This window comes from Euwallacea similis, chromosome 1, assembly GCF_039881205.1.
Source record: "Euwallacea similis isolate ESF13 chromosome 1, ESF131.1, whole genome shotgun sequence".
Taxonomy (NCBI): domain Eukaryota; kingdom Metazoa; phylum Arthropoda; class Insecta; order Coleoptera; family Curculionidae; genus Euwallacea; species Euwallacea similis.
Genome location: NC_089609.1, coordinates 9,708,523 through 9,727,044, shown reverse-complemented (window position 1 = coordinate 9,727,044; position 18,522 = coordinate 9,708,523). Strand labels below are relative to the sequence as shown.

At 34.7% G+C, this 18,522-nt stretch overlaps 2 protein-coding genes across 3 annotated transcripts; one reads left to right on the top strand and one right to left on the bottom strand.

Moving 5' to 3' along the window:
* Positions 1-169: 169 nt before the first annotated feature.
* Positions 170-2,544, bottom strand: LOC136412145 (superkiller complex protein 8). Of its 2 annotated transcripts, XM_066395089.1 has the most exons (8): positions 2,451-2,544; positions 1,521-1,567; positions 1,338-1,468; positions 1,108-1,274; positions 822-1,057; positions 572-759; positions 344-515; positions 170-292 (listed from the first exon to the last, which is right to left on the bottom strand). In XM_066395089.1, exons 2-8 carry the CDS (start codon positions 1,521-1,523, stop codon positions 200-202), a joined length of 990 nt encoding a protein of 329 aa, XP_066251186.1. In that variant the 5' UTR covers positions 1,524-1,567; positions 2,451-2,544; the 3' UTR covers positions 170-199. The 2 variants fall into 2 exon arrangements, with proteins under 2 accessions (XP_066251186.1, XP_066251177.1); XM_066395080.1 differs by lacking the exon at positions 2,451-2,544 and having other exon boundaries at positions 1,521-1,614.
* A 1,559-nt stretch (positions 2,545-4,103) lies between these two features.
* Positions 4,104-18,376, top strand: dachs (unconventional myosin-IXb-like dachs). Its single transcript, XM_066398509.1, has 17 exons — positions 4,104-4,261; positions 4,318-4,388; positions 13,324-13,586; positions 13,649-13,804; positions 13,990-14,161; positions 14,220-14,697; positions 15,296-15,408; positions 15,462-15,592; positions 15,650-15,817; positions 15,867-16,111; positions 16,165-16,318; positions 16,370-16,626; positions 16,690-16,928; positions 16,982-17,130; positions 17,364-17,515; positions 17,576-17,835; positions 17,892-18,376. Exons 1-17 carry the CDS (start codon positions 4,119-4,121, stop codon positions 18,086-18,088), a joined length of 3,348 nt encoding a protein of 1,115 aa, XP_066254606.1. The 5' UTR covers positions 4,104-4,118; the 3' UTR covers positions 18,089-18,376.
* The last annotated feature ends 146 nt before the right edge of the window (positions 18,377-18,522 follow it).

Below are 18,522 nucleotides of genomic sequence, written 5' to 3'. Positions count from 1 at the left end.
TTTGATTTTACTTCCTACTTAGGTGGCCCTGGAGCAAATATATGCAAATTATAAATATTACATTCCGCAAGATTTCTATTTTCTAAGTAAACGGCACGTGTTGCATGCATATAAATGTACGGAGTCAGCAAATTGCTCTAAACGTTAAAAAATTATTTAAAGAAAAAAATTTGTGACCAGTAAAATTAGTTTTATTATACTACAACTTAGGACAACTATACACCACAACGCTTTTATCTTCTGATACAGAAACGATCTTGTTGCCATCTGGGTTGTACTTTACACCCCAAACCTGAAACGAAGTTAGAGTTAAAAATACTTTTTTACACATCCTATTTCTTACCTGATCGCTGTGCTCATTAAACGTATGTATACACTGCCTACTTTTCACTTCCCACACTTTAACAGTTTTATCCGAACTGCCCGATGCGAAGTTATTCCCATCAGGAGAAAACGCTACTCCCAAGACCCACGAGGCATGACCAGACATTGTACCGACCACATGAGTGTGTTGTCTGAAGGCAAAAATCATTTAATATCATTTAAAAAACTTGGGAATAATCAATCTTACACATCATAGAGCTTCATATGTCCGTCATCTGATGCAGTCAATAGAAGCTGACTATCAGGGGAAAAACACAGAGACCTTATGGGCATAGCATGCCCTTCTAGAGTATGCCATAATTTATTTGAGGCCACATCAAAAATGTTTATAATGCCATCTATAGCGCCGCTGGCAATATATTTACCATCGGGGCTCTGTAATAATTAGGTATAGAAGTTAATGTTTTAATGTATAAAATAAATTAAGGAATTATTACATATGCAATGCTTAAAGTGAATTTCCCTCTAGAGTCAAAGCTCTGTTCAGCATTGGCAGTTTCCACACTATACTGAGTGATTTTTCCAGAATGGCTGCCTGAAATAATATATTTATCGTCCGGACTGAAAGCCACAGTCCAAAGATCCACTGGCCCCACATCGACATTGGCAATTTTTTCCCCTTTTTCTAAATCCCAAATCCGCATAGAAGAGTCGAGAGAACTAGAGGCGCATACTGAAAGAGGTTTAGTTACACACAGAAAATAATAAACATATTTTTAATACATTTTCCATTATTACTCATAGCCACTGACACAACACCCAAAGAGTGACCCTCCAGATTATATTTTAATTCCAATTTATCTTCATGCATTTCCCAGACTTTGACTAAATCATCTAAGGCGCCAGTTATGATGTAATCCGCGGGTTCTTCATTGGAAATAATTGAATCCCTAATATATTAGAGAATTAAATAAGATTGTGTTTGATCTTATTTTAAGTTATTAGAAACTCACCTTGATTTCTCATCGTCACCACCTCCTTCTGGTTCATCCTCCTTTTTCTTTTTATCAGGGGTGTAGCGGCCCCAGGCACAGGACCAGATGTTTTCATCATGGGCATTTTCCTTCTTACACACCACAGAATACTAAATCAAGAGGTGTATTAAATAGGCTTTAAAAAACATTAAAATTTCTTACCATTATGTTTAGCAGGTTTTAGTGTAATTCTTTCAATGGTTGGAGAACTGGAAAGAATTATTGTAATAGAAGAAAGTGAAACTAAGAACCAGATTATTAAAATATCTGTATGTCACATGTAAGTTTATATCCAGGATAGAATTCAGCAGGTCAATTAACATTTTGCAAACCAATGAAGTATGTTATTTAACAAAAACTGACATTTGGCCATAGATATTTGATATTTTTCAGGACTATTTAAATTCAAATAACATGTTAGTAACCAAGCTCATTACACCTCAAAATGACACTATTACATTGAGCTTTGTTTTCTTTTCATAGAGAGTTAACAATTGGGCCTTAACAACTCGTAAAATTCATGCAAATGTTGTTGAAGCACAGTTGACATCTCCCCAAAAAAAAGCTCTTGTAAATAAAACAAATGTTAGTATCATTGTATCTTGGTGTAATATAATAAGCTAGTTATTAATATGTTACTCTTTAAATTTGCATAACTCTGACCAAATCTTTATTAAAAATATCAGCTCTTTGAAATAAAAAAAGAATTTCACTGGGTGTCGTCCCAAACCCACTAACTAATCTGCTAAGCATGGATAAGTTTCATTGGAGTTGAACTTGACAAGAACCTTATGTATCTGTCAAATTTGAAGACATTTTAATAATTTAGTCTCTAAGGGTATAAGAAATTCACCCATTGTAGATAATACGAAGACAGGCATTTGTGAGCCTACATATTCACCAAGACTTTTACAGGCCTTGGTGAATGTTCTTGAGAACCACTAATGAATTAAGACAAAACTACTCATGTAATTGAATGTAAATTTAGGCAGTTACAGCACAGAAAGCTGAAGAGTCCTATTAGTTCTGCAAGTTTCAGTTCCGTCTCTCACAGATTTTTAGACCTAAAATATGTAACTTAAATAAACTTACTTATCAAATGTGTTTGGTGATTCAGATATTCTGGATCTTATTAAATGTCTTTTCATTAAAACGCAGGTGTAAAAGGCAATTTTTAATTAAAAATAAGGAAACATTCAGAAAACAATGTAGCATATCAACAAACCTTAAACAATACGGATTTTTGAGGTTATGAGAAATTTTTCTGTCAATCGGCAAACTACAAAAGTCAAATAGAGATATTATTGGTAATACGTTCAGAAATCATACACTGAGAACACATGAAGGAGGACTAGTGTAAAAAGAGTAGTGAGAACTTATAAAAGCGAAAAATAATGTTTATAAAAATTTTAATTTTACAGACAAAACTGGCAAAAAGTGAAAAGTTTGAATAAACGTTGAAGGGGGATTTAAATTCTAATAAATTGTCTATTAATTTTCAATTTAATCACACAGTATTTGCACAAGACATTAATAGCAAATCGAATTATTATTGCATGTTTCTCTTTTTTATTACAAATTTTTCTAAATTTAAATTTCCGTGGGCTCTAAAACGACTTCAGAGAAATCGGTACCCATTTGGCAATAGTGTCCGTGAAGAGCCGAAGAGGAAGACAATGTTTTTAAGAGTATTTGGATCTTCATCTTCTTCACGAGCACGCCTCGATTGTTGATGTTAATCCCGCGCGCGGTACTTCGGGATTTAATTCAAAGCGACCAACTTTTTGTGTGGGTTCTAAGTGATGGATTACAAGCACACTTTGATTTCATAATTATATTAGGATTTGCTGGGTAACTGTACAACTTTTTTTACCGAGGTATGTAGTAGACCTAACATTATATCAATGATAATAATTATTCTAAGCGCGGTTTTTAGGCACGTTATTTATACAATGCGAAAAAAAGACATATAATATACCTCTAATATAATTTCAATATCATCAAAGAAAATTTCTCCCATTCGGTACTAACCTGAACTAACGAACAATCGAGCCTAACTTGACCATACAGTCCCATGATTAAAGCCCCTTTCCCACAACAAATTGTGGGAGTCCGGCTTTTCATTCGTCGAATACATGTGGTCTTTAGCGATGATTACGACCGAGATGGGCCGTGGATAATTGGCCGAAGAGCACGCTCAAAGTGAAGGTGAAATATTCGCAGTATATACAAGGGATGTATTTACCTGTAATTATTATACACGATGCCAAAGCCTGATAAACCCGTATTGTACGCGTACTCAGGACTTATTTGATTTAAGTTCTTGTACGAAAAGTATAAAAAAATTAATCTCTTTTTCTAATGTGAACACACTCGTCATTAATCATCAAACTCGTTTACAGCTTGCAGGAAAAACGAAGCTTCAAGGAAATTTTTGTACGTTTTGAGAAAGACCCGTTATTTTAACGCCCATATTATTTATAATAAATACGTGAGCATATAAATCAACGTAATAAACCTGGCCTTTGGAGATGAATGACTTCGTGCTAGGCGAGATATACTCGGATACGTAAAAATTTGAGAGCGTGAGGAATATGTCTCTGCATTTGGAAGAAGTTACATCTGTATTTGCAGCACGAGTCATATCCGATAAGATCTCCTGAGAGCTGCATTTCAATATATAAACTGCTTCCCATTAACAGGTGAATTCCTCTCTATATTTCGCGCTTTTTTCAGAATTTGTTACCATGATCACTTGCTATGATCCAGCCAGATGTTACCTACGAACAAAATATCTTCACCAAAGAATCAGCTACAACATGGATCATTTCCAATTTGAGGCTGCTGGATTCGTATGACCACTTCCTCACATCCTATCGAATTAAACCAGACTTCTTTTGCAAGTAATCTATTCAAAATGGTTTCTTAATAACTCTTTTACCGCTATTCATTTTTTCAGGTACAGGGAAAAAGAGATCTTAAAGGAAAATCTCAAAGCATATATTAAAAAACTGCAGAAGTCAACGGCAGGTAAGTTTGTCACTCTATAAACCTTAATGAGATAACCATCATCAATCCCTATATGTATGTATAACTAATGTGAATGTGCGAATTGCGTGCGTGAACACCAAGATTTAATGTTGAAAGTTTTTAATAGGTTAATTCAAGCCTTTAAGTTTAAGTACATAAGGCTCGGTAGTCACTTATACTTGATCTGTTCTATAAACATATCGATCTTGATTGATAGATTTAAATGGCTGACATTCGAGCTTCACTCGGCTGCATCGGCATCGCCTTCACATACGTCGAAGAATTCGTGATATTTAAATGTCTCGTATGCAATTGTAACTAGGTAGGTACCAGTTTTATTCCGGTTAAACTCACATTTACGGACAAATCAGAAAAATTTGCATCGGGGGGAGGTGCAATTCCCTTTTTTGTCTGACAATAATTGATCAGTTGCAGTAGGGATATAAATTGCGGTGCCAAAGTCCTTGAGAGCTGATAAATGATTTTAAATCTCTGGAAAATGGTGTGTTTTGCGATATGAAGAACTGAGGTTTGTTAACAATTTAGTTCGGCGGTTGTATGTTTAAACGAGATTTGCCTTCTCCAGAATGTCAAAAAAATTATAGTTAACAGGTGTGTTTTGGGATTAATCATCTGTATAAATTCCATACACACTTCCCTCAATCTATTGCAAAAATATCAAGAAAACCGTTAAGCTATTTTGTTGAGTACGTAGTTTCATTAAAACAACAAAGAAATTAAATAAAGTTTATCCGTGAATCCTATCCAAATTTCAACCACCAAAATGTTAAGAAAACGGTGCTAGAAAAGAGAAGTAATTAATTCATCACCTACTTTTCGATAAGAATTAAATATTTATGAACTAATTCTGACTAGGTCTTTCTGTAAAGTGATTGCTCCAATCTGAAGAAAAATACATTAAAATAGATATGCAGTTGAGCGTTAGAATCCCATTACAATTTCGCCGCCAGAATGTCAAGAAAATTTTAACTGTGAATTGTACAAGGTGTTTTTGATGAATTTATGAGATATTAGCAAAACGGTAATAGATAGATAAAATTAAATTACACATTCTATTTTTGAATAAAAATATATGATATCGTTTTTACACGATTAACTTGAATGGTTTTTAATATACAGGATATTCTTGAATAATCTTCTATTTGGACGTGGCAGCGTATCTCAAACAACAAAACAAAAGCTCAGAAAGCAATATTATAGTGATTTTAAGCTAGAATTCAGTGGCGTGCTTGAAATTGTTCTATCGGTAGCGACTCTTAAGTTCCAATATAAACGTTTGTGTTTTTAAAATGGAACATCATATATATTATTAGATGTTTTGAATAATCTCATCAATACCTTTAAAAAGGTGGATAATTCTTTTATTTTTTAATATACCTACTAAACCATAGCCTATATAGAGAAATATAAGAGTTGCTATTGCATTCTAAGTCTCAAAATTGTCTGATTTCTGACCATTTTAACTTTCCTGAAAGTGGAAAACGTAACCAAGTCCTAAAAAATGTTATATTTCAAAATCGTCCTATTTATAATGAAAACGAATCAAATTAGCAATGAAACAAAGATACCGATATCAATTACTGTTTTGCCAATCCTTACATATACCAAGTGAAAAGCCACCATTCTGTACAGAAATATATATATAGGGATAAGAACTATTTTTAGGAGCATATACAATAGGACAATGTCAAAAGAATGATACCTACTGTAGAATATAAAGTGATCAGAAAAATAAACGCAGATATGACCCAAAAAGAACTCACTTTGTATATTAACGGCGTAGCTGAAACGTTATATTTTGTGCACATTTAAAAGTAGTATTCATCCTAAATTTGAAGTAAATGTCTTATAAAGTTTAAGAGCTCAGAAGAAAAGATTGATAACTATTTTCAAACTTTATTGCCCTGCATATCATTAAAGAAACATTTCCAGGACTACGGGTATCTTTTACAATGGCACTTTTTAATTATAAATATATTAAATGGCTATTAATATATCCAGATAAGCGAGTTTTAAGATTTAATGCAATAAAACATCAAAAGAAATGGTATAAATTACTAACCACCAGAATATCAAGAAGACGGTTGTTTAGAACTTAATTACTTCATCCATGATAAAATTTAATAGCTAGGCATATAAATTCATTTCGTCAAGTAATTTTACACAGTGAACGCTCTAACAGGGATAAAAATATAATAAATTGAATGTGTTACCTTTATTGTTTGTGCATCAAAAATCAATACTAACATTATTCAGTAAAATGTCAAGAAAACTGAAACAATAAACTGTATTATTATAATATTGTTATTTAATGAAACTTTAATATTCAGTTTTACGACATTTGGCTATTAATTATATTATAATATAAGCAAATTCAAACAGCATTTCCAAATTCAAATTACTCTCTGAAATTCGCATATTTTGTCATATACACTGAAATTTTGATCTTCCAAGATTCATCAACAAATAAGTCACGACCAGATTAGATTATCCTTTAGAAGATTATCAACAAGAATATATGTTTAAATTAATCATAAATATGTTTTTAGTTAAAATCAAATTAAATATATGTTAAGAAATTTCCTTTAAAACGGTCCAAAATGTTTTCTTCCTAGCTCAAACAAAGAGAGATGAATTCTATACTGAAAACCTCTGTGTTATTCGTATAATAAATGCGGCAAAAACACACATCAATGGTAATCAAAATCCGGCAACAGTGTCCTTTGAACGTTAAACCGCAGTACCAATGATGGTTCTTAAGAGAACTATGCCGCATTATTTTCTAACACATGAGCAGAGCAAAATAGTTTTGATCTTTTGTTGTTGGTTTCGAGATATTCACGCTTATTTCCTTAAAGAATTATCGACGAAGGTTATTATTTTCTTGAATAAGATAGATTCAAAAATATTTTTAAAAAACGTATGAAAAGAAACTCTTTTATTGCCCAATTGTGGCGCAATTACCATGGTCCGTGATTATCACTTTTCGCGCACACTTCTATTAACAAGTATCATTCAAAAGCCGAGTCCGCAGACACCAAAGATTTTTTATGGGACTAAATTAGGAAAAAACTTGGAGAGAAACTGATTTTATATATTATAAGATGAATTAAACACTTCTTTGTTTTGAAAACTTGGCAACAAGGTGAACCGAGCTTTACACAGGTAGAAGGCGGTCAAGAGAGTCAACCGGTTCGAAGAAAAGGCAGTGCTCCTGAAGGTACCATCCGTGGGCCCGAGGAACCATCTCGGCCTCAGACTTTCGATCGAATGCGCGTGTAATTTCAGTGTTGATTGCGCTTCTTTTAACTGAAAAATGACACAAAGTGTCCCGGAAGAGTGGACAGAGTTCACCCCATGGTTTAAAAAGTAGGCATGGCCACTTTAGGACTAAGCAAAGTCTTCATTTTGGACAAGTACTTCACGGAGCTGCAGAAGTTTTGGGAGACCGAGAAAAAGCTGCAAGGTATAGATCCGGAATGTAGGCTGGCTGGGCCACTGATGTAGTGGTGGAGGGGAGGATGGGATTAATCTCAATGTAGCTTTTTGAGATAACACTCTTTGAATGTTATAAATTAAGACGAAGGTGTAATAATTATATTATGAAGAAGATTGAAACAGTTATGAGCATATCCGCGACACACTTGCCATTATAATGAGACTACGAATAAATAGAAGATTTAATCCTCAGGTCCAATTTAAATACGACAAGCCCAACCTTACTGGGAAATGGTACCTTCTCGAGAGCTAAACACTTGATTAAGTACATTGATGAGTACCGTTAGGAGACCTAGCATAAAACAGAGTTAACAAACACCTGTAAGCCAAGTCTTTTTCATACATAGATAATTATTATACGCACAAGAGAAATAGGGAACTTTTTGTTACCTCAAATTCTGCTCTAAGGGCATATAGAAGCGAGCCTGAAGCGTGTCATGAAAAACGCAATATAATCTGATAAATGATACGCTATTAGTTAAACCTGTTGAACAACTTATGTATTAATTGCTTTATCTGTAATAGGCCATATGTAATGCGAATTAGAAGTAGTACCACGCATCGCTGCAACCTTATCGAGACTCTTTAAATGCTAATGAACATCAGTGTGAACACGTGTAGCTTTTGTCTCAAAATTTGTGAGAAAATAAGGCTTTTAGGCTGAGCTATATGCAAGTTTGATTTATTATGGTAATAGACCGCAAGCTCCATTGTGCAAGAGATCAAGAGCGGTACACGCTAGATTTTTTAAACAAACCTACGCTATTGGTCGCTTTATGGTTATTCAGGTTACGTCGTGTTAAATTAACCAGCCATGTTCTTAGAACCCCGTAAAATATCGTAGATATGGCTGTTCTCCTTAATTCCTTTATAGGTTTCTCTCAGATGATTGATTCGCCGGACATAAAATTGAGATTGCAATAATTGATTGATGCAGAGGTCTGAGAGCTTAGTTTGAGCCTATTTGAGAGTTTCTGTATATTAGAAGATTTTAACTTGTAACTCAGTTTCATCAAAGGTCGCTAAGTAGTATAAAATTCTGATCCTTTGGGAAGACATTGATCCAGATAAATTGAGAATCAATAAGCCTCTACATAAAGTAGTTCTTCTTAGTTTCAGGTTGGCTTAGGTTAATCTAACTTTTGGTTTCAATTTACTCAGATTAAAGAAGAATTCATTAGCTGATAAAGGTTGGTTCAAATTTAATAGAGATTTATGAGATATCAAGTGCACGTTGTGGTAGGCAAGTTTTAGAAATCCTGTATTTCCTGAAACATTACGAAGAATTAACTGATTCCTGTATCAGTTTTCATAGCTTAATAAAGGATTTCAAAAAAATTTTTTCACGTGGACCTGAAAAAAGAAATTCCCTAATTTTTACCAAGAATAACGTCACATTTCATTGAGGAAATAATGCAAATTTGGTCCAGATAAATAGAAAAAAATTATAGAATATTTTACTTCAGTTTTTTCTTTTAGAAATATCTAAATTATCACATGAGCTTAGAGAAAGAAACTCCATAAATTTTACTAAAAATCATGCCGTATTTTGACGAAGAAATTATGCGTCTTAGATAGGGTAAATAGAATAAGTAGTGTCAGCTTCACTGCTTTTTCATATGGACACAATTGAATTTTCACAAATTTCAATTCACATGCATTTGAAGAATTAATGCAGAATTGGCTCAGATACTTTTACGGAATCAGTATACTATTTTACTTCACTTTATTCTTCTACATACAGATGAATCTTCATGTGCTCGTTACATTTACTTGAAAAAAAAATTATAATGAACGTTTGTTTTGGTTAATTAAAGGTTTCTCAAGTATTTATTTGAGGTTAATCTAGAATTCAAGTGATTTGTTTTAATAATCAAGTCACTTGAATGCTGAATTTGTCTCAAACCTGCATATTGAGTCGAGCTCTTTTCAAAATTTTCATTCGATTTAGTCAATTTTGGCAAGTATCGCCACAGCATTTTGATATAGGTAAAAATAAATAGTGGTTATCAGCACATCTACAGCCTTTGAATTTAAACGTATCTAAGAGTTGAATTGTTAATGTGTTGTGTTAACCTTAACTGCATGTCAATTTTCATGGCAACTTTAAAACGAAGCTTGGGTATTGATTAGATTAATGGTTTCTATGACAACCAGCTTAATGATAAAGTTAATAAAACATTAAAAATTTGGTGTTCGCATGATTAAAGCAGCTTTATGCAATTGAATGTTACCAAATACACAAGGAAAGCCACTGAGTTTACATGGAATTTATCAAAACTCTTTTGTAGAAATTTTTTTTAATTTCTAGAAAAATAAGACGCTGACTTATCAGTCCTTTAAAGTAAATAAAATTTTAAAATTAAAACGAGAATTGATGCAAAACACGCATGTAACGTCATTAAATTTGCGCGTGAAATGTCTCAAAACGTTTATTGTTTATTAAAAAAAAATGGAATTTCTAAAAAATTGAGACAGTAACCTAACAGTCCCCTGAAGCAAATAAAATTTTACAATTGAAACGTAAATTAATACAAAACACGCATGTAACGCCACTGAACTTGGATGGAATATCTCAAACCATTCTTCTTTTATGAAACAAATCTTTTATTTCTTAGAAAGGATAGTCGCATATATTAAAGGCTTAGGAAATTAAATAACCTAAATACAATAAATACATACAGAGTATTTCCGAATAAGTGCGAAAGATGTAAAGGGGTAAATGCTGAGATATTTTTTATACAAAAAAGTTCATATAAACATAGGTCCGAACACGCTTCGTTTCCAAGATACAGAGTATTCAATTCCTTTTCTTTTATTTTCTTAAATATTTCAAAAACGTTTTGAAATATCGACAAGAAATTTGCGACACGCTATGGCAAGATAAATGTGTATTTTCTGGAGTAGGAAGAACATTTCCAGTTACACCACTGGCGTCTTTATGTCCATTCAATAATATGTTTTTAAGTAAAAAAAATTATGAATACTTCTGTTGAAAATCTTGAAGACCTAAGACATCGAATTATTGCTGGCTGTGAAATGTATCACCACTGAGTGCGGTCATTTTTAACATCTGTTGTATTTTTTTAATACTTTTTAACAAACATACCTTAGTAATTAACTCTTGAATATGTTTATATTTTGAAACTCGTATTAAATATTTATACCGGCTTTATCAGAGACAGGAATCAGAAATTATTTTTTATTTTGAAAACGGCTTCTTGAGCGACAAAATAGTAAGAGTATATTTTTTTAATTTTATGGATTATTAAAAAAATACTGGCATGAGAAAAAGTCAGTGGCGTACCATTTTTTTCGTTAAAGATATGTCATTGGATGGGCGCGCGGACGTCACTGGTGTAAGTGGAAATGTTCTTCCTACTCAAGAAAATGTACATTTATTCTGCCATAGCGTGTTGCAAATTTCGTGTCGATATTTGAAAGCGTTTGTGAAATATTTAAGACAATTTTGAAAATTAAGAAATTGAACACTCTATATTTTGAAAACGAAGCATCTTTGAACCTATGTTCATATGAACTGTTTTTTACAAAAATACCTCAGCACTCGCCCCTTAAAATCTTTCGTACTTATTCAGAAGTACCCCGTATATTGAAAATTCGTCTATACTTATATTAAATTTTCTCAATCAATTATTCTAAACAATCAATCAAGTATTCCATCTCAAACAACTGATTTTATGGAAACGTTTGTCTCAATCATTGTTACAAACCGTGGGAAACGCTTGTTAACTATAACCATTTTGCATTACATTAATTTTTCAATCGGTAAACCCGGTTTGTGAAAGTGGCTTAACTATCATATTGTATTGTGCAAACGAACCTATTTACATGGGCACAAACTTAACGACTTATTTACTATAAGGAAGTGCAATTAAGTTCAACTTCTGTTTAAGGTTTCGCTCTTGTATGGGCTTCAACTCAAAGAAAAACTAAGTCCAATTTCAAATATACTTTATAAGGTCCACGTGGAATAGTTTTAAGCACCATCTAGAACGTTTGACGAGTCGTTCAATTTGTCTCAGCCGCTTTTTGTTGGGCAGGAATGCTGTTCAGGAATTAACTTTGCCTTATATAAAGACCAGTGATATTGGAGGAAATTGATGGGGATTTTTTCATGTTTCGTGGGCAAATTGAAATGCGATTTATTCGCACTTTAGAAAGACAAAAAGAGGAGGATTTCGCTAACTAAAAATATTTCCTGCATATTCACCATCTGTGGTCGTTCCGAGAATTCTGCAGGAAGGAATGTAAATTGGCCGAGGCTACCTGCTATTCTGAATATCTCAGACATGCCTAACACTTCTCTCAATGAAGACAACTGGAAACGATAATTAAAAAAAAAAAAATTAGAGGCTCCATTAATATTTGACCATTATTCGTTGAATTTGCCAAACCACCGTTATTTTACCATACCCGGACCGAGCAGGTTCTGTGATAAAGATAGCATTCCTTGCCAGCGGCAATGAACCACATAAGATGCGCTTAAATTTGAATGGCACGTGCAGTAAAACTCCTTTATTAGGACTTCAAAATTCAAGCACAAAAGAGGCAGTTTCTTGTTTACAATACTACATAACCCACTTCTAATTTTAAAGCAGTTAGATTACTTTCTTTTGTTCAGTGTGCCCACTTAAGTCACCTCCGATACACCTATGTAAATGGTTTAATATAAGATTAGTTAATACCTACGGAAAATTTGGTTCTTTGGAAGGTACGGACAGACCTACCGCGGAAGACAGGTTTGCGCTTAATGAGGGTTCCAGTTATCTTTAATACGCATTCATTTTTAATTGTTCAATCTGTGTATTCAGGCTCTGTCCGAATTATCATTTTTGAACGTCATAAATCTTTGTTTTGTGGTCGAAGACCTTTTAACAAACTGACAAACAGATTTATATCACCGAGAAATTTACTCAATTCAATTGTTGCTAAATTACACTTCAACTTCAGCAAATAAATACTAAGTTGGCAGCTATTTTGAAAATCGACTTTAACGAGTAGATTAGAAACGTATTAAGCCATTAACCGTTAGAAATTCCGAGTAAATGCATTTAGCAAATTTTCTAATACGAGTTGAACAAGGACGGACAGTTGTAGATTATTATGTCTAATAGCGAAATAGACTGATGAATTTGTCAATTTCCGATTCTCGTCTTGATTTTTAAAATTCGAAAATAGCTTGTTTCTGAGATATTAAAATCCTATTTTGAGATGTTAAAAATTACGCGCCAGTCCAAAAATATTAGCAAAAATCGTCACTTTTTCCAAATATAATGAACTGAACAAGGCCATCTTATATAGATGATTGTGCGTCAGAGAGGAATATATTTATATTCGCAAAGTATCTTTGTCATTTTTAATCATTTTTTCGATACCAGATTGTCATCTTCATAAGAATTTACAAAAATTTTCCATTTTGTCTTAGATGCTTCGTCCTCAAATGAGGCAGTGCACCTCCAGCAACGCTTACGCAGCTTAAGTACGGAACTGGTGACCCTGCGCAACAGACTGCATGTGCAAGGAGCCCCCCCGCTCAAAGGAGGCAGCACTGGAACCTCCTCTCATCAAACATCTGGAAAACTAACCAATCCTCATGGAAGACAACCACATGTACCCCCTCGAGGAGGACAGTTTAATTCCCATGTGCCACCACCATTGGTGAGAAACTCTCTTTCTTTCTCTAGAAAATTGGTTACATTTTTATAAATATTCGACATTAGGCCTCTAGCCAAAAATCAATTGCTCCTGCCATTATTCAACCTCCAAAGAATAATGCCTCGGCCGCCATTGAGGACCTCATTCACCTTCCTGGTCCCTTAACTGAGGACGCAGTAATGAAGTGTCTACAAGCCAGGTTTGCAGCCAATCAGTTCTATGTAAGTGATTGAAAAAGTGGCTAATGCCTTCCTTAAGCTTTTAATTAAGAAATACTACTGTAAATTGCCTTAATGTTGTCTATATTAAAGAGCAATCGCAATAATCGTCCGATAAGTGAGCTTATTAGCTAGAAGTTTTATGTCTTTATTTAAGTGTGTCATATAGGAATGTTGTATGTTTCTAGACCAACGTTGGACCTATAATCCTATGCGTAAATCCCTATAGAGATGTAGGAAACCCCCTCACTTTAAACAGCACCAGGGGTTTGTCCTTAAGTGCGCAGCTTAATAAAGTGGTCCAAGAGGCCGTGAGGCAGCAATCTGAGACTGGTTATCCGCAAGCCATTATATTGTCCGGTGAGTCGCTTGGGAAACAGGAAAAAATCAAAGTTACATAACTCAAGTGTTTTTGTAGGTACTAGTGGTTCTGGAAAAAGCCATACTTCAATGCTTCTCTTAAGGCAGCTTTTCGCGGTAGCTGGAGGCGGTCCAGAAACTGATGCTTTCAAGCATTTGGCCGCTGCTTTTACAGTATTAAGATCCCTGGGATCTGCAAAGACTTCGACCAATTCCGAATCCAGTAGAATTGCAAGTTTAATCTTTGATTTTCTTGAAATAATATCTAAAGTGGCTGGCTTTAAGGGTCAATTCATAGAGGTGCAAGTGACTGACGGAGCCCTGTATCGCACCAAGATTCACTGCTACTTTCTGGACCAGACTAGAGTGATACGGCCGTTACCGGGTGAAAAGAATTACCACATTTTTTATCAGATGTTAGCAGGGCTTTCGGCCGAAGAGAGAACCAAGTTAAACTTGGACGGACACAAACCTTCTACTTTAAAGTACTTGCAGTATGGGGATGTGAGGCAAGATGTAGGAGAGGATGCTTCAAGGTAAGTGTATCTTCAAATAAAAGCCCAAAACACTCAAGTTCTTCCCAAAAACGAATTAAATGCATTGTATCATAGCACTTTTTCTCTCACCATTATCTAAAGAAAAATGATTGGAGCTGAGTTTATGTCAGTTTCATAGAAAACGCCAGCTTGAAAAAAGTACCCTGACAAGTAGTTATAATTGCTATCCGCCATAATGCCAAGAAACCATATTTGATGCTCGCAGTTTTGCATATGCATGTAATAGATTGCTCCTATTAAACATTTACTATACACATGTATATGGTAATTTATACCAGAAGATCGAGGCTATTAATTGATGCCTGGTTGAAATGTTTATATCTACTTGTAATGGAATTATAAATCAATTTGACTAAACATTTTCGAAATATCTTTTATTTTTTAACTTTCCTATTAGATCCTATTCTACATCCCCCTCCGCCATAATTTAAACTTTCTATATAATGCCTTGTATAAATTCAGAAAGCTCAATTTCCAGCTATATCCGATAAAAGTGTCGTACAGTTAAATTTGAACAACCCTTTTACTGGAGACTTGTTAATGCTTTAAATTTAAATTTAATTTGGCCAATAAACAGATTCCAGGCATGGAAGACTTGCCTAGGAGTCCTAGGGATTCCCTTCATGGATGTGGTAAGAGTCCTGGCTGCAGTGCTACTGCTTGGAAACGTGCAATTTTCCGATGGCAAAGGCGTGTTCAACTCTCTTATACACTACAATATATTAATTTTATAAGTTTTTTAGGCATAGAAGTAGATGTAAGGGGGGAGACTGAATTGAACTCAGTGGCAGCTTTGCTAGGAGTATCAGGAGCGGCTCTATTCAGGGGGCTAACTTCGCGCACTCACAACGCAAGGGGGCAGCTAGTTAAATCAGTAAATATATATAATCAATAAGTTTAAGCATTCTTTCTATATTGAAATTGATATTAGGTTTGTGACGCTAATATGTCCAATATGACTAGAGATTGCCTGGCAAAAGCCTTGTATTGCAGGACTGTGGCCACCATAGTTCGAAGAGCCAATAGTCTTAAAAGACTGGGTTCCACTTTAGGCACTTTGAGCTCAGACTCTAATGAATCTGTCCACAATCAAGCAGAAGTATGTTTCTTTTTTATTATTTCATTATTATAGCTCCTGTTGATTAAAGGTTACCAGCCAACATGCTTCCACTGTGGGCACCAGCAGCAATTCCGCAGGAAACAAATCCATGGTGGCATTGAACAATGCAGTAAGACACGCCACCACAGATGGGTTTATTGGGATTCTAGATATGTTCGGATTTGAGGACCCGAAGCCCGCTCAGCTTGAGCATCTCTGCATCAATCTCTGTGCGGAAACCATGCAACATTTCTATAATACCCATATTTTCAAATCTTCAATTGAGTCATGCAGGTCAGTATTGAAATAAGATTGAATTATCACGACTGAAAAGAGATTTTATATAGGGATGAAGGAGTTTGCTGCGAAGTTGAAGTTGATTACGTAGACAATGTCCCCTGTATAGACTTGATTTCGTCGCTACGTACTGGACTACTGAGCATGCTGGACGTAGAGTGTTCAATTAGAGGCACTGCAGAGTCTTACGTGGCCAAAATTAAGGTAAAATTTTTACTTAAAATGTAAACTTTACTGATAACAATACAAAATAAGGTTCAGCACAAAAACAATAAAAGGCTCTTTGACCAAAAATCAATGGATCCTCGCCTGTTTGGGATCCAGCATTTTGCAGGAAGAGTTGTTTATGATGTTGGAGATTTCTTGGATACGAACAAGGACGTGGTGCCTGATGATTTGGTTGCGGTGTTTTATAAGCAATCCTGCAATTTCGGCTTTGCAACTCACCTTTTTGGAAGCGAACTTAAGGCTTTATATTTGGTGGAAACGGTTCCCAGAGGAGTGAGTTTCAGGTAAATGACTCATAACAGAAAAATCATTACAAAGAATTTCATCCTCTAAATATTTTTTTTTAGAATATCGCCAACTTCCCACACAGATCTCTTGAATGGTGACGAGCCAGTTTCCACTTTAACCCAAGATTTTCATACACGCTTAGATAATTTGCTTCGTACTTTGGTGCATGCCAGACCTCATTTTGTAAGATGCATTTGCAGCAACTATCAGGAAGCTGCTAATACCTTTGATAGGGGCATTGTAGTCAGGCAAATTCGATCTCTTCAAGTTTTGGAAACTGTCAATCTCATGGCTGGAGGTATAGCATATAAACTTATAAAGAGTGCCGTATGATTTTGTATGATGTTGCAGGATTTCCTCATAGAATGAGGTACAAAGCTTTCAATTCCCGATATAGGCTGCTGGCGCCGTTTTCGGAATTGAGCAGGACTGAGGAAAAGATTACAGAAGACTGCAAGATTATCCTACAGTATGCTGCTGACTTATTGGCTAAAAGAGAGGTATGTTAAGCAAAAATAATCGGATACTGTTTGGAAAAATTATACAATGAAAATTGCGAAGTACGAAATCAAAGACTCCTCAAATTGTTGTTGAAATATGTATATTATTCTCCTTCACCACTACATCCAGAAATAGTTCACTAATTTTTTAATATTATAAATAGAGTGTTATTTAATTTACTTATTATTTACTTACTAGTGGGATTTAAAACTTATAATTAAAATATTCTCAGGAAATAAGTGCTGTATCTACAAATTGGGCCACAGGCAAACGTCACATTTTCCTCAGCGAAGGAATTCGCCAACTACTGGAGAAACTTCGCAATGACACCAGAAAAAAAGCAGCTACACTTATTCAAGCGACATGGAGAGGTTGGAGGTGTAGGTATGACTTAGGAACTCCTATAACAGCTAGAGCTATTAACAGAAATATGGAATATTTAAGGTATCGATGGGCTACTTTACGCAGAGACAAACCCACAGAGAGCATCCCTGCAGCTAAAGTGGTTCCACCCAGAACTGGGGTGCCACCGAGTACCAGACCGCGCCCGCAACCCATTGCAGGAACTCCTCCACCTGATATGACTGAAAAATGTGACGCCAAGATTATTCAGCAAACTTGCAATCTGTTTGGACTGGATTTAGAGAGGCCTCCTCCAGTACCACCTAGCAGATCTTATACTGTCACTGGAAACACCAAACTAGGTAGTTATTAATAAAATAATTTTTCGAATAGTGGAGATTTCAGGGTATGTTTTTAGGATATCCCCAAACAAGGGTGATGAAAATGACTTACCCAGAAGATACCCCAGGAGATGGGGCTGTGTTTTACAAGGGAGAGACAGTCCTGGTCGTGGGTGCTTCGCAGAGAAGGGGACACCTGATTGTCGAGCATAAAAATCACACTTTGCATGTTCCCTTTCAGTTTATGGAGTTAAAATCTACCCTCAATGTTTAGCGCTCAAAAATCCAAGTTATCTCAATGCTCAGCTCTATCTTATAAATTATGTAAAATTTTATGCGAAATGCTTAATTATATAGAATTACGTCCAGTATTAAAGTATTAGTTTAAATAGACATCCAATAAGCTTTTTAGTTTTTGCTTTAGTGCCCTAGTAAGACCTTAAACTTGCCATTCCATTTAAGTATTGTATATCTACATTTAGCGCTATTTATATGTAGGATTTAAGATGCCTTTTTCGTACAATAGATTTATTTTCATCGAAATAAAACGAAAGTTTTTATATATTTCAAGTAGTTTTTTTTAAGTGTCATAAGGCTGCTTGGCGTAAGTCTCATATCTCATCCCATCATATCATATAACTCATCCCAGAATTTATACATATCATTTATACATGCCTTTTATACAATTAAATCTTTGCCAATTTCCAG

Excerpts from the sequence above, each read along its gene's own strand:
- dachs (XM_066398509.1), top strand. The coding sequence starts at position 4,119 with ATGATCCAGCCAGATGTTACCTACGAACAAAATATCTTCACCAAAGAA. Across the intron at positions 13,587-13,648 it reads CCCATGTGCCACCACCATTG|GCCTCTAGCCAAAAATCAAT; the intron begins GTGAGAAACTCT and ends ATTCGACATTAG. Across the intron at positions 16,112-16,164 it reads TCTTCAATTGAGTCATGCAG|GGATGAAGGAGTTTGCTGCG; the intron begins GTCAGTATTGAA and ends GATTTTATATAG.
- LOC136412145 (XM_066395089.1), bottom strand. Across the intron at positions 1,058-1,107 it reads TATGAGTAATAATGGAAAAT|TATGCGCCTCTAGTTCTCTC; the intron begins GTATTAAAAATA and ends AACCTCTTTCAG. Across the intron at positions 293-343 it reads TTAATGAGCACAGCGATCAG|GTTTGGGGTGTAAAGTACAA; the intron begins GTAAGAAATAGG and ends ACTTCGTTTCAG.